Genomic DNA, 15,795 nt, shown 5'->3' with positions numbered 1-15,795 from the left:
TGAATGACAGTACTGTAACTAGCTCAGCCAGACACACATCCCCATGAAGGGAAATGATATATTTCCAATTGGATCAATTAGGAGCTAAACCAGATAGTGATTTGATCTGTCAGAGTGAAAAATGTGAGTATGTGCTTTTCAAATGGAACAGCAAGTCTCACAACCCCGTGAGTGTGAGTGAGTGCTCACCCCTCTTTACATTGGTGAACCCATCCATCTGTTACACCTACAGGAGGAGAAACATAGTATGCCATTCTGAATGGGCCTTGTTTGAAATGCAACAGCAGCATCTAGTGACTGAATGAATAACTACATTATATTCAGGAGGCTCCTGCAAAGAGTATTTTTGAAAAGTATTTTTGTAACACACACTGACACGTACCTAATAATTTAATTCAGACTCCGATTGGCTATTTAAATTCAGCAGAATTTCTAATACTAAGGCAAATTAACAGAAAGTGTATGACTTGGGTTGGCATTATGTGTTGCGGATTAAGGGGCACCCCCAACATGATCAGTGAAAACAGAAATGATTACCAGACTTATTAAGAAAGTACTATTTATTAAAGGTTAATATCACGACAACATGCACAATACAAAGATTGGTGACATTGTCCTATCCTGAAGACCTCGTTTAAATAAATAGTTTGAAGAATACAACCTTCAGTTGAAATGGTTAGTATATCAAAAGAAGATTACAAATGTGTAAAGACCACAGCCCAACAATTGTCTTTTCTTGTATGCCTTCACTCCCTCGCGTCATAGTTTGAGAAATGGAGCGAGGAAAACATAAAACCACTGTTACAGGAGTCCGTAGCCTGGCTCTAGCTAATGTCAAATGTGAGATACAATTATCAAAGCAATCCAGTTGTAAGTGCCCCATCCTCCCATAAATTGTCAAATGTCATTAACATTTAAGAACCCCTGTGGATGAGGGTCATTTCTCACATATCAAGGCACAATGCCTTGTCTTCCTTCAAGGCTTCTGATGAATCATGTCAGTAATGTTTGCATATGAACATATTTGAGAGAACATTTTTCCAAATCCAGGGTCCAGATAGCCTCAAATAGTGTTTATGGCATATAGAAACCATCAACATAAACAGCTGAATACAAGCACTTAAAACCACCTAAGTGGTTGCTGGTCCTAGTCTAGTCAATTTGACCGTAAATCTGTAAGTATTGTAAATCTAGTTGAAGAATAAACATGTCTGGACAATGCCTAGCTACTCTGATCTGTATGAGAGGCAAATCACACTCAAATGTTTTGTCTCCAGAATTCTCACTAAAAATATATATTGTTGTATTTGTTTAAACAATACACTACCACATAGGTTACATCATGACACAACAGCACTTTCAAACACGGTGCATCTGCGTGGCAAGATTTAAACAAGTAGGGAGCAATGATTACCACCTCTGTGTATAATTAACAGATGCACTAGAATAACCATCCTTCTCTGCAAACCTGACACGTTAGCTCTCTTTGGGGTAACGCCTTTGTTGATTCATTTTAGTAAAAGATTTAAAGCATGGTCTGCAGAGTATGATTAGAGTGGGGAGTTCAGTTGAAGTGGTGTAGCTAAACTCCTCTCTAGGGAGCAGAAAGACAGTAGACGTTGTGGTTTCTTTTCAGTTACATCAGATAAACACATTTTTCTTCTGTGGGTAGCAGAGCCTAACTCCTGATCCCATGCAGGCGAGTAAAATGAGATTGTGGTGTGTGTGTGTATGCACACTGCATGTAACAAAGGAAAATATCTAGCATTTCATCGGCCTACACTTTGAACACCAGCTGCTAAACACTCAATCTGGTGGTTTTTTGTGGTCAAGGAAAAACAATACCAGGCAGTTAGTTCATTGTTGGGTTTCCTTTGCATCCACCCTTCCTACAGTAGTGAAATCCCTTGCCCTCAGCACTCATAAAGGCACAAAGAGGCCCCTCACGGGTACTATGGCTGGGTTAGTGGAGGAGTCACATCAGGTGTGCTGTCCATCACCGTCCTGCCATATCTATTCCAGCAATTATTCACTGGGCTCATCCATAATAATCACCAGTTGTGACAGGAGTACACCCGCCAGTGAATGCCCTAGTGGGGTTGTGGGAGCACAGACCTGAAGGGAGAGGAGTTACCTCGGCCAGTAACCGGTCTTATCTGAGCACTAGGGGAGAACAGAGATAGTGTATCTTCTTCCCTCGTACTCCAGCCTGGGTGGAATACTTCAAGACTGACTGAAGACTGACTGCACTGGGGAAATAAACTCATTTTCAACCGATGAGAACTTGGTCCTCAATGCAACACCGGGTTTGCCTTGCAAACTTCTTTGTTAATGTTATAGCTTCAAGAGCTCTTCCAGTAATTACAACATTTTCAAATCAGAAAATGTTGCTATTATTTGTCATTTCATTGGAATTTTACACTTCACATAAGACTACAGTGCTTTACACTAATGTGAATTGGCAAATTGATTGTAATGGTCACAACATCATATACTCGAGGGAGAAAAAAAAACAGTACTTCCAAGTTTTCCGTTCTAGAAGAACTTCACAAGAATATTGAATACAAAACGAGAGCTGGATTAAACTAGAGGTAGCTACATTATAATGACATCCCTAAGAGTTGCATTACTAGTTTGTAATGAAACAAGCTACCAATCTAGTTTACACCTGGCCCTGAATAGTTCCCTTAAGACAAAGCTTTCCTCCAGTTGATTAGCTTTGTTTCATGTGTACAATATATCAAAAGTACATTGTCTTACTAACAGTGCAAAGCAAAAGAGTAAGTCTGCAGATTTCAGATGAATACATTGTAGAGAAGGGGAAACTTCGCATCACTGCAGTAAACCTATGTGCATTAACACTGCTCTAACTTATCTACTTCATTCAATACCCCACTTAAGGCCTATGCTGTCTACTTTGCAGCCCCTTTGCTAGGTAGCTCAATTTCCGGTATTCAGTCAATAATTATGTATGTTGAAGAAGCCCACACTGGTTGGGGACTCCTTGACTGTGACAGTGACAAGATTGGCAGTGACGTCAGTAACAAACACATGCTCGATAAGGCTGTGAGTGGGCTTCCAGTCCTGGCCGGTCTGGACTGAGATGGACAAGTCCTGACTGTTACTTGGGTAGGGAGAATCCTGGTCAGAGTCTGAGGTGCTCTCCTCACCGGTGCTCATCTCACTCAGGAGGACCTTGGCCTGTTTGCCACTGTCTTTGGAGGCAGATCTCTCCCGCTTGCCCAGGATGTCTCTGGCCTCTGTGGAGGTGTTCTGGACAATGCTCTTCTCAACCCTCCCTTGGGCCCTTGTTGAAGTCAGCCTCTCAGGCCTCTCTGTCATGACACCTGTTTCACTGACCTCCTCCGCTTTGACCTTATCAACTCCAGGATGGTTCTTTCTGGGCTGTTGTCCACCAGGCGTGGCAGGACTCTGGACAGGATTTTTCTCTAGACCATACTGACCAACTGTGTCTTTCCGTGCTGGGTTGGCGGTGCTTCGCAGGTTGGACACTGGCGCGGTGCCATTGCCTGGAGTACCGTTGCCCTGTGTTGATTTGTTCACACTCTGCAGGTTTAGTGCCTGAAGGCTTGCAGCTTGGTTGGCAGGGCCTTTAGGAGTGGAGAAGGGGGCAGCAGTTTTGTTATTGGGTACCTGCTGCACTGGTGTTTGCCCAGGGGCATCTGGTTTCTTCTGCCCATTGTGGGAACCCAGCTGTGGCTGAAAAGCTCCTTGCAGGTTGCCATTGCTGGTTGAGAGTTTGGAGTTATGCAAATTCAACGCTGCTACGCCAGGAGATTTGCTTGCAGTCGTTTTTAAGTCCAAACCTGCTCCACTGTCCACTTCAGAGACCGACAGTTTGAAGTCAGAAGCTTGACTCTTGCTCTGGTTGGATCTCTGGTTGAAAGAGAGAGAAGCTAAGGTATTTGACCGGCCAGAGGCTGCAGTGTTCATGGAGTTTTTAGTAGTCCCACCCTGGGCCAGGGAACATCTGCCCTGGACACTCAGAGGGCCTCTGCTGTTCAACCCCATGAAGGTGAAGCTGGCTGGGTGAAAGGGTTTCTTGATTCCACCTCGGAGGTCTGCAGGGGAGTCTTTGGTAACTGTCTTTATGATCTTGCGCTGGCCCTTGTTCTGTTGAATGGCCTTCATTTCTGCAGGCAGTGCTTTCCTGCCTCGCTTCTTCCTCGGGGGCTCCGGCTTAGCCACAACAATCTGTGCTTTCTTCTGAGGGACGGGGTGGAGCTCCCGTGTTCTGGGACCTGGCTTTGCCTTTCTATCGTTGTTATCATCGTCGTCATCATCATCAGATGAGGAGGAAGAGGAAGAAGATGACGATGATGAGCCAGACGAAGATGACGAAGAGCTGCTTGACTTTGACACTTCAGGCACAGTTTCCTGAAATGAGGAAGAGAGAAGTCATATTACATTATATTTATGACATTTTGGTAGAAAATACTTTTCAATATTTGTAAAGGTCTTGAGAAAAGCATACCACAACTTTTCGAGGTCTCCCCCTCGGCCTTTTCCCTCTCTTGCAGATCAGGATTTCCTTTTCTTGTTCACTGTAAAAACAAAATATAGGAAACAGTCTTCAGCAGTAGTTTGGTAGAAGTAGAGCAGGAGTCAAGGATACAGACCGAGCACTGTTGAGTGTTTTGGAAACCATCTGAGGAGAGGGTATTCTCACACTAAACATATACACTGTGAACCAAAACTTGTAGCCTTCTTCTTGACAGAGACATATGGACTGTGTGTTCATGGCAAGACAGAATTTTTTACAAGTAACATCTCGTGAAGTATTGTCTGGTCTTGCAACGCCCAATGCTGGGCAAAAACAAATCAGGGGTTGCAGTAAAAATCCCCAGATGCTCATCTGAAAACATTAGATACGCTTTCACTTTTGGAAATTTGGTTGCTGTATTTGTTCCACCCCCTCATTTCCTGCTGTATATGTGTTTAAATTGTTGTTATCCTTCTACAAATGTATGTTTGCAAAGGAAAGTATACATTTGAAATTAAATATTTCCCTGCTTCAGTTTTAAGATGAACTGGCACTTATGACTCCTTTTATTTTACAAATTCATTATTTTATCCATTACCAATTCAAAATAATGTATTTTTATATCAAATGTATATTGAACCGAACGACCATCAAATAAAACTTGAAGGGTTGGGGAAGCCTAAACTCATATCGATGTGTTTACAGCCTGAAAACACAGATTGTATGCCTATCTGTGGGCTCCACATTGGCTTGAATGAGGCACTGTTAACCCCTGCTGGAGCATTTCAGAGGGCATTGTTTGGATATAGTGGATAGCTCACTCAGTGAGGTCCTGGGCAAATAGAAACTCACCTCTTGTTAAATGCAGCCAATAATCTTGGGTCAAGGATGTTCGCTTGGGGCTCCCAGCTATTGTGCCTGAAGCAAAAGGAAAATATGTCCATCAAAATACTAAAATCACTTAAAAATGTCCACAGTACTTTTTGGTAAAAGTTGATGATACAAGTTAGTCAATGCACTGATTGGACCAGTGTACCACTAATGAAATGTAGGCCTAGTGTAACCTAACCTAGTGACTAGAGACCTAGTATAACCTATACCCTAGTGACTGTGAGATAAGAGGCCTAGTGTAACCTAGTGTAGAGATAGGAGGCATATGCAAAGAGCTGTGAGTGGGAGGGTTAACCACATAGCAAAGGGGGAAGATAAGGAGAGAAGTTTATTTAAAACCAAGTGTGTAGGATCTGCCGCCTTCACAGGAATCAGAGAATCTCAAAAGGGCCAATACTGAGTTAATGTAGAAAGAGATCGCGAATTGGCATGCACATTATAATTTCCACCAACCACGTCTTACCTGTTTATATCACAACACGTAAATAACTTGACCAAGTCGATGGCGCTGGCAGAATCCGACAGCAATGTGAGGATTTGGGTTAAGAACGGGGTGTGAGTGACAGGCAGAATGCCCATTGATGATGGGATTAATAGCAACAATGAAACAGAAGGGACAAGGGAAAGGGCAACTGTGACAAGGACACGCTGGCAGCTGGAGCGCCCGAAAGGGGGGGGGGGGGGGGACTGATTTACGAAGATTCTATGTATACTACCGAGTCACGTTAGGCAATAAATAAACTATATCACATTATCATATACATTTAAACAACCATCACAAAAATTAGGCAAGTGTACCAACTGGACACTGTAGTTTGTGGGATGTGTTTGAGACTCGGCATACGTTTCCCAACGCAAACCTCTACCAACTCCCGCTTGTAATTTATTTATCAATAAAGCATATAATATAAAGCTGGATTGATAAACCACTAGCTAGAGCTCCAGTAAGAGAGTGATCAAATATGAGTTTCTATAGCCTAGTTTGTGTGGCCTAATTACTGAGAAAATTTCAAATAGACAAACCAGCAGATATTGAATATGAGAAACCAAAACCCTAAACGATCTGTTTGATTTGCATAACTAACTAGGTTAATTTCCAAACCTTAAAACCAATAATAATAATAATAATAATAGTAGTAGTAGGAGGAGGCAAGCGTAAACCCATAATTTCTCGTTTTCACGTGTAGCATGTTTTCGAGCGAATGTAGGTCATGTATGAATCCTTTTACTACAACAGTGAAGCAAAAAGCGACACGTTGTTGTTGTTTTCATTGTTTGAGGCTGCACTCGCAGCTGCAGCACCACTTGTACTTACTTGGATGACCATCCCCTCCACTTTACAAGAAACTCTAACTTCCCCTGCGAAAATAGAAAAGGGAAATGTTACCAAACTGTGGGCAGAAAATATTTTGGGATATGAGAAAATTATATTTTACAACATCTAACCTTTCTTAGTCGTTTGTTCAGGATGCATTCAGCGTCGAAAACCTGTTCTCCTACGGCGCTCAATTCCTCCATGTTCGCTCTTGCCTACTCTAGTATTTTATGAAAAGAATGGAAAAGAGGGCGGAAAGAAAACGCATTCTCGAAGCTTGTCCCTTGGCAGTTACCGTCCCTGTAAACGTCACACCTCGACGTGTGACCAATCAAATCGTTTTCACATATTGTGGTCAAAAATGTTCTATTATATTGACAAGATAATTGAGTGACGGCTTAAGCGATGGAACTACATGTCCTCAAAGATGGAAGGCGGGAGGGAGGAGGCCAGATCAGGTGAGAACATTATAGCCAATGAAAGGGCAGATACGTGTCTGAACAACAATATAAAGTCGTTTTTGTTTCCGAAATGCCACGTGCGTCCACATATCAGCGAATTCCTAACAACATAACCATTATGAAACTTAGAACAGATCAAATAAGCCTCATGTAAGAAATTAGCAATTACATCTGTTGTTGACCAAATTGGACACTCATTGACCTCCATGCAAAAATGCCTCACTCCGTGGCCTGTTTCGTGGACAGATTTTGGGCGGAGTAAACTCTCCATTCACCTCTTCCTCTCTGTTGTGGTTTATTGAGCACCACAGTGGCAGCGTCACAATACCCACAAAACCTAGCGGTCAAACAGGGAAATGGTTCCAATAATTTTTCCACCATTCATTTTTCCCATAGTGGATTTTAGAAACACTTAAAAATAAGGGCTGCGCTCTATGTAGGCTTACCCTGGCGTGACGTTTTGAAAACCATATAAACCTCTCGGGCAAGGTGACTTTTATAAATATAATTGGCTCTATTTACTCTCTGATTCGAAAATGCTAATTAGCATAATGCAATACTACAAAGCCCTGCAAGCTCCTGCATGTCATCTCTAGCTGACACCTTGTCTAACAGAAGTTTAGCCAATTTATTCATTACTACATTTAGCCAACATTAGATAGTTAATCCAGAGATTCTTACCTTTGCCTCGATTCGGCAGTCTCGTCCAGATCATCATGGTATTTGTAGCTAATTATTATTTCATTTTTGTGGGGTAAATACAGGCGAATGTATTGATAAAAGTCACCTTGTCCAAGAGAGATTTACATGGTTATCAACATGTCACGCCAGGGTAAGCCTACACAAAACACAGCCCTTATTTTAAGTGTTACTAAAACCCCCTATGGGAAAAATGAATGGTGGAAAAATGATTGGACCCATTTCCCTGTTTGACCGCTAGGTTTTATGGGTATAATGACTCGTACTGTGGTACTCTATTGGAGTTTTCCCTGGAAAATATGTTACTGAAAGCTTTGTATGAAAAATAGAACTTTCCCCCCCATACCCAATTCCTTTTCTATTATTTAAAATGGAAGGCCTTTAGTCAGGCCTGTTACTTTATTCTAATTGTATTACTCTTCTGGTAATGTTCACTAGCATAATGATGACCTGTAATGATAGTTTGTCATAATTTACAGTATAATTAAAAAAGTTAAAATGCAGATTTTCGATGTAATTTCCTATTAATTTAGATAATTATCTTGTCACGTGTTGTATTTTCACATATTATTTTAACAATTAGTAATCACCATCTTAAATCAAGTTGATATATCATCAAATGACAATATATATAAAATATATCTGTAAGGTCATGTCAAGAAATACAGTACTGTGCAAAAGTTTTAGACAGGTGTGAAAAAATGCTGTAAAAAATAGACATGTTAATAGATCATTTTTTTCTATTAACAAAATGCAAAGTGAGTGAACAGAAGAAAAATCTAAATCAAATCCATATTTGGTGTGACCACCCTTTGCCTTAAAAACAGCATCAATTCTTCTAGGTACACTTGCACAAAGTCAGGGATTTTGTAGACATATAGTCAGGTGTATTATTAAACAATTATGCCAAACAGGTACTAATGACCATCAATTCAATATGTAGGTTGAAACACAATCATTAACTGAAACAGAAACAGCTGTGTAGGAGGAATAAAACTGCGTGAGGAACAGCCAAACTCAGCTAACCAGGTGAGGTTGCTGAAGACAGTTTACTGTTAAAGTCATACACGATGGAAAGACTGAGCACAGCAACAACACACAAGGTAGTTATACTGCATCAGCAATGTCTCTTCCAGGCAGACATTTCAAGGCAGACAGGGGTTTTCAGATGTGTTGTCCAAATTCTTTTGAAGAAAACAAAGAAATGGGGCAACATTGAGGACTGTAGACGCAGTGGTTGGCCAAGGAAACTTACTGCAGCAGATGAAAGACACATCATGCTTACTTCCCTTCACAATCGGAAGATGTCCAGCAGTGCCATCAGCTCAGAATTGGCAGAAAAGTGGACCCTGGTGCACCCACCTACTGTCTGGAGAAGTCTGGTCAGAAGTGGCCTTCATGGAAGACTTGCAGCCAAAAAGCCATTCCTCTGATGTGGAAACAAGGCCAAGTGACTCAACTATGCACGAAAACACAGGAACTGGGGTGCAGAAAAATGGCAGCAGGTGCTCTGGACTGAGTTTTGCTGTAGCAGAAGGCAGTTAGTTCGCTGAAGGGCTGGAGAGCGGTACACAAATGAGAGTCTGCAGGCAAGTGAAGCATGGCGGGGGTTCAACAGTGAAGCATGGTGGAGATTTCTTGCAAGTTTGGAGCTTAATTTCTGCAAATGGAGTTGGGGATTTGGTCAGAATTAATGGGTCTCCTCAATGCTGAGAAGTACAGGCAGATACTTATCCATCATGCAATACCATCAACGAGGCATCTGATTGTCCCCAAATGAATTCTGCAGCATGACAACGACCCCAAACACACAGTTCTTAACGGCTTTCTCTATCTTCAGCGTGAAAGAGTCCTGGAAGTGACAGTATGGCCCCCACAGAGTCCAGACTCTATGTTGAGATCAATCTGGGATTACATGGAGCACGAGAAGCACCTGAGGCTGCCTAAATCCACAACTGTGGTTAGTTCTCCAAGATATTTGAGCCAACCTACCTGCCAAGTTCCTTCAAACTGTCTGCAAGTGTACCTAGAATAATTGATGTTTTGAAGAGAAAGGGTGGTCACACCAAATATTCATTTGATGCAGATTTTTCTTCTGTTCATTCACTTTGCATTTTGTTAATTGATAAATATAAATGAATGTCTATTTTTGAAAGCATTCTTAACAGCATTTTTTCGCACCTGCCTAAAACTTTGGCACAGTGTTAATGTACAGGATTTTTTTCCCCTAAACAAAGAACCCATTCAGACTATTGAAAGGTATTTCCATTACTTTATTTATATAACTTATTTATACAGAAACCTATAGGTTCACTCCACTCACTCACTGCCATCCAGAACAAAAACACAAACAATTATTTTGTTAGTTGACAGGATTTTGAAAAATATAACTAGTTTAATTATAAATCCATTTCTGATTTCCATCTTTCATATAATGCATGTCTGCACTGATGTCAGAGTATACAATTTGTCACTTTTTGAACTGGTTTTGTCCAGTGACTTAGTTTCAGATGTGTTGTTTTAGTGTAGCTGGAGTCTACTGATCTCAGTGTATCATGGCACCAATCATTGTTTAGAAAATACATCCTTTTAGAAAATGTCATAAGCATAAGTTGTCCCAGGTGGCATGGTGACTGTAAGGGCTTACATTCGCAAGGAAAAAAACCTCTCTGGTCAGTCTGCAGGGTGTCAGTCTCAACATGGAGGGGTTGCACTAGTCTGTGATGAGGTGGTTTTTAGGGTGTATGTCATAAGTAGTGACGTCCCTTTGTTTATCCATTTCAGATTTCACTTGGGGTGCAGTTTAAAGGGCAGTTTGAGTCACTTCCTTTCCCCCTGGAAGCACTGACTTCTCAGAGCTGAAACATAGGAAAAAATGATAACTTCTTCCCAATTATTCAGAATGAATGTTGACACAGGGTTATCCTAGTTCTCTAAAATGTAAATTTCACATTCAGTTTGAGGACTAAACCAATGACATGTTTAAATCATTAATACCCAAGCATTCTTGTTTACAGAATGTATAACTTTATGTAGCCTATCTGCACCATATTATCCAACTAGGCCTCTGCAGAGTCAGTATCCCGCTGACTACAATCAGCAACAGGACGTGAACAGATTGAGATCAATCCGGAGCTCAGCCAGCATGCAAAACATCAGTCTCTATCCCTAATTGACAGCCCATATCTACCCTGACCATCAAGTGTATTAACAGACCAAGCACTTGGCTTGTTCTTTTAGTTTTTTTTACCCCTGACAGATTGTTTCCACCGCTTGACTCGTTCAGTTTGTTTACCTGTCTCTAGGAATTACACCTTAACTATAGAAAGCTTCCAATCAGTCCATTATTGTCTTGAGTTATGGCAGAGGAAGAAACCGTGGCAGAAGCGGAGAGACTGGCAGAATCCAACATTGGCAGTAAACAAAAGAAATGAAGCATTTAAAGGAAAGTTGTTTGCAATTCTATGTATTTGCCAGTGGGCAAATATCTGTCTGCTTGTTTATTTTAATACTGTATGTTTGAGGTATCATTTGCCCTTTAACCATTAGGAGAATGAAACCATATCTGAGCCTGTATCTGTGGTTAGTCAATTTCTATGTTTTTCTCTTATTACATGCTTAGACACATTGCACACATTTCTATATATCAGATTGTGCAGGCAAGTATTCTTCACATTTTCCAATTCCCATTCATTTGTATAAATATTCAGACATACATACCTTCTATCATTTTTCTCCTTCTTGAATGCATTAAATGACACAACAGCTATGAAGACCACAACAAGAAATCCAGCCACTGCTGCCAATCCAACAAAGATATTTGATTTTATGTCCTGACGGAGGTCTGAAATACGAGACGTAATACAAATGTAATGTCATTTGATTTGTGTACATGGATGTCAATGGCACATTATTAATCTCATTTTTATTTAATTTTGTAATTTGTTGCATATTTGTACATTCTATATACATTGCGTTAGACAATAGATTACTTTGGCTGTGTAATGAAGGAGCAGGTGTAACACACTTTTTTGGGTCATTAGCCTGATATAAACTTACCCTCTGTGGCAGAGACCAGCATGTGTTTTGTGGCATCCAGGTGGCCATCATTGGGATCAGGCTTGATGCCCAGTATGTGACACATCAAGGGGTATATGTTCACTGTCTCAAAGGGGCCCACCTCCAGGTTCTTTTGGAACGCCGGGCCCACAGCCCTGAAGAAGGGCTTCATGTCCATTTCTTCGTTGTCAAAGCCATGCTCCCCCACGTTGAACTGCACTGGGAGGAACTTTAGAGACAAAGAGCCAAGAAGAGTCAGGGTGATCAAATCTGTAGGAGTCCATTTAGAGTAGGAGAAGTGAAATCGTGAATGATCAGAATGTTGCAATTCATATTGATCATCATAATGGGAAGCCTGAAGTCCAACTTGTCTTTCTATGATGTACTCTCAACTGGACAGCAGAGGGAGATGTTGACTAACTGAAGGAAAGGGTTGCTTGAGCAACCAGTACATCTGCTCAGTGCTTATAAGAACCGAAACGGGAGAATTTCCCTGTTCTCCATTATTAGACACATACTGTTAAAAGGACTGTTAATCAGGTTAAGAGGGAATCCTTTCATAAACTAAGGAGGCCTAAACATCACATAGTTCCTTTGGTCATTCAGGACAACTACTTTGATCATGAAATGGATATTACGATGGATTGTATGAACAGCAAGCGATACAGTTATACGGACACTTTTTTATCTTCACTTTGTTCACAGAAAATATATATACTGATATATTTAGATACACAGGGAGAAGGTAGGCTAATTACCATAGATATTATGTAACCCTTCTCTGAACATGCATAACATTTGCTTTGATAAAACTGAGAGGAGAATCTTTTGAAATGTCTAAATAAAGGGTCCGTAAACAGGAGACACAAGAGGGTCAAATACACTAAACTTATGTATTTTGATAATTAGACTTTACACTGAAGATCAACTGAACTCTACCACATACCCTCACTGGTACCACAGCCTTCAATGAGTTTATATGCGTTCAGGTGTGATCACTTCCTCTGATGGGTTACTGTCAGTATAGCATTTGAAAACGTTTGTAATTTAGCTATTTCTGTTTTACAGTATGTTGATGTGTAGTGGCCATCTCTCATATGCAAAAATGAGAATCAGATTTTTTAATGATTTGGTATCACTCAATGGAGTGGTAAAGTTGCAGGCAGCAGGGTTAAGCCAAATGTAAATGCTAATGTTGAATTTTGTGGCATGAATATCTTCATGAAGCATTAGAGAGCTCTGCATGCCATCAGCCAAACCTGCATTATCCTGGGAAGGTGGTAATGCACTTGATTAAAATTGTAATGTATTAAGATTAGAGTTGAATTCCTTGTTTCCGGTCTAAAAGATTCCATTTTCTCCATCGCTACAAACCAAATTCACTTGGTAATTCCTTCAATATTTGTAGTCCATTGAAATATGGCATGTTATCAGAAATCACATAATGCATGCAGGGGGATGCATGAGGTTGTGCCAAACTGTACTGTATATTATAGAAGTTATTAAATATTCTAGATGCCTAAAGATATACCGTATAGGCTACATGGTTATTTTTAAACCAGCTTCTTTGCTCATACTATGTTCACTGAGGCCAATCCTCTAATCAGTAATTCACATTAAAGCATGGAATTGGAAAGTCTACAACAATATGCCTGTTTAGTCTCACAAAAGTAAAAGTGTGCCTTTATTTCACTTTTTGTGTGCATGAAATTGGTTCTGTGCGTGATGGAAACCCTTAAAAAAACACGTCTTCATTTGTTTAAGCGAACTACTATTACTAAATACTATAGAGACATGCTATGAACCCACCCCGTTAATGACATATCCAGGGTCAGAGAAGAGAATGATGGGTAGGATGCGGTTGTTATTAGCAAAGTGAAGGCGCTTGGGCATCTCCTCCTTCTTGAAGACATGAAGGTGAGGGTGCGCCCCCTTCAGGGCGTTGTAGACCTTATCCAGCATGCCCTTCTTGGGAAGCAGCATCCCAGAGGGCCCAAAGTCCACCAGGTGAAAGGCTATATCTCTGAAGGAGAATCCGGGGATCCTGGAAAGGGTGATCTCCTTCACCAAGCCGTTACGGTACACATTGCTCATCCCATGGTCAGCGGTGATGATGATGTTGAGACTATCGGCAAGTCCGTTTTGTTCAGCCAAGCTGCGGATGTAGCCCACTGTTCTGTCCACCTGCTTGACCATCTCCCTCCGCTCAGGGGAATCAGGCCCGTATTTGTGGCCTGTGCCATCAGGCTCCCCAAAATACAGTGACACAAAGTCCAGGTCCATCTCACTGAACCAGGTGCCCATCACCTTCTCTACGTTCTCTTGCCATTTTGTCTCGTTTTTGTAGTCATAAAACCGTGGTTCCACTTCCTTCACTGTCTGCGTCTCTCCCTGGTAGGTGGATTGCGTGCCAGGAAAGTGAAGAGAGCCGGCCCTCAGGCCCTGAATATACAAATGGGGATGAAGAGAGGTGTCACGCACACACACACACTGTCTTACACACACACAGTCTTACATACAACACTCACACACACCGTACATGCATATATGCACAGACATTTAAATGACTATCCAGACTATTTGCATTGACATAACATTTGATTTGATTTGTATTAATGTAAAGAAAATGCAGGAATGTTTTAAGATGAAGGTGCATCTTAAATCATTCTGACCTGTCTCTGGGCTGTGATCCAGATGGGTAGAGTGCCGTTGTCCCACCACTCATTCTTAAACTGGGTAGCATAGTAAGGCAGTTTCTCACTGGTGGTGATGTTGAACCACATGTTGTGGATCACCCCATGGTTTTCAATGTAGCGCCCTGAAAAGAGTCACTGTCAATCTCTCAATATTCAGTCTGCCACATTCACATGACAAATTCTATCAACTTTATAGCCTGTGAGTGCCATGGCGCTTCTAGGACAAGGTCTTACGGCCGACACTGGAGATTAAAGGAATTTAATTTCAAGGAAGTTAAAATGTCTTTTAAACTGGCACTGATGATTCAAGAGTCAAAAATGAGAAGGAGAAGGAAAATAGAAATTCCTCCTTCAGCCTTCCCAACATAATCATCTTACTCAACTCTGAAGTCTGCTGGACCCTGGGACATTGAATTACAGTTAATTCATTTTTTCCAGTCACATTCACAATTCTTATAAACTAAACTGGGAATGACTTGTGATCCAATAATTGGAGAGAAAAAAGGACCACCATGACATGAACATGAACCTCCACAGAATCACTGCTCTCTTGGAGCCTGTAGAAAAGTGTTGTGCCTGGGTATCGATCTACAGAAGGTACCTGTTAGGAGGGTGAAATGTGTGGGACTGGTGATGGTGAGGTAAGGTGGGGTCACATATCTGGCCTTGACCCCGTCTTTGGCCATTGTGTCCAGATTCGGCGTGTCCACATCGCGGTCATAGTCCCACCTGAAGCCATCGAAGGAGACGAGCAGTACTTTATGCTGGCCTTTGGTGCTGTATCTATCCAGCGGTACACCTGAAGAGGACGCGGCCAACAGGAGGAAGAGACTCACTGTCCACAACATAGTGGGTACGACACAGAGCTGAGACTGTCACTTTACTCCGATCCTTGGGTATGCAGGCTGTTGCTATACACCGACTCCAGCACCTCACGGTTAAAGCCTTAAAGCCCCTCCCCTTCTCATTACACCTGAGCACATTTCCCTTCCCTGTGCCAGCAGCATGTGATCAAAGTTTCATCTTATCTGATCATATAGTATCTAGTTGATTAGATGGATGTTTGCTCAGCACATTTATGCATGGTGCTTGATTATGCTGTTATGTACTGTGTAATTACCATCCAATGTTTGTTCCTGTGCTTGTATAGGAAATCTCTTTTATTGTGAT

The 15,795-nt window shown here is 41.4% G+C and overlaps 2 protein-coding genes across 2 annotated transcripts; both read right to left on the bottom strand.

Moving 5' to 3' along the window:
- Window positions 1–542: 542 nt before the first annotated feature.
- LOC139364957 (chromobox protein homolog 2-like) lies at window positions 543–7,133 on the bottom strand. Its single transcript, XM_071102232.1, has 5 exons — window positions 6,842–7,133; window positions 6,711–6,754; window positions 5,357–5,422; window positions 4,496–4,565; window positions 543–4,398 (listed from the first exon to the last, which is right to left on the bottom strand). Exons 1-5 carry the CDS (start codon window positions 6,911–6,913, stop codon window positions 2,959–2,961), a joined length of 1,692 nt encoding a protein of 563 aa, XP_070958333.1. The 5' UTR covers window positions 6,914–7,133; the 3' UTR covers window positions 543–2,958.
- Window positions 7,134–10,122: 2,989 nt separating this feature from the next.
- LOC139424011 (ectonucleotide pyrophosphatase/phosphodiesterase family member 7-like) lies at window positions 10,123–15,560 on the bottom strand. The gene is made up of 6 exons (XM_071175690.1): window positions 15,227–15,560; window positions 14,602–14,747; window positions 13,739–14,371; window positions 11,930–12,158; window positions 11,591–11,714; window positions 10,123–10,728 (listed from the first exon to the last, which is right to left on the bottom strand). The coding sequence occupies exons 1-6, from the start codon at window positions 15,471–15,473 to the stop codon at window positions 10,674–10,676; spliced, it is 1,434 nt and encodes a 477-aa protein (XP_071031791.1). The 5' UTR covers window positions 15,474–15,560; the 3' UTR covers window positions 10,123–10,673.
- Between the last annotated feature and the right edge of the window lie 235 nt (window positions 15,561–15,795).

The sequence above is a fragment of the Oncorhynchus clarkii genome, chromosome 13, assembly GCF_045791955.1.
Source record: "Oncorhynchus clarkii lewisi isolate Uvic-CL-2024 chromosome 13, UVic_Ocla_1.0, whole genome shotgun sequence".
NCBI classification, from domain to species: domain Eukaryota; kingdom Metazoa; phylum Chordata; class Actinopteri; order Salmoniformes; family Salmonidae; genus Oncorhynchus; species Oncorhynchus clarkii.
The sequence above is the reverse complement of the archived record's forward strand: the minus strand, read 5'-3'. Positions and strand labels throughout refer to the sequence as shown.

Coding starts and splice junctions, on each gene's coding strand:
- LOC139364957 (XM_071102232.1), bottom strand. CDS start 6,913: ATGGAGGAATTGAGCGCCGTAGGAGAACAGGTTTTCGACGCTGAATGC. Junction 5,423..6,710: donor TGGAGGGGATGGTCATCCAA/GTAAGTACAAGT, acceptor CTTTTGCTTCAG/GCACAATAGCTGGGAGCCCC. Junction 4,399..4,495: donor GGAGACCTCGAAAAGTTGTG/GTATGCTTTTCT, acceptor TCCTCATTTCAG/GAAACTGTGCCTGAAGTGTC.
- LOC139424011 (XM_071175690.1), bottom strand. CDS start 15,473: ATGTTGTGGACAGTGAGTCTCTTCCTCCTGTTGGCCGCGTCCTCTTCA. Junction 11,715..11,929: donor GCTGGTCTCTGCCACAGAGG/GTAAGTTTATAT, acceptor CTCGTATTTCAG/ACCTCCGTCAGGACATAAAA. Junction 10,729..11,590: donor AAGGAGAAAAATGATAGAAG/GTATGTATGTCT, acceptor CCTATGTTTCAG/CTCTGAGAAGTCAGTGCTTC.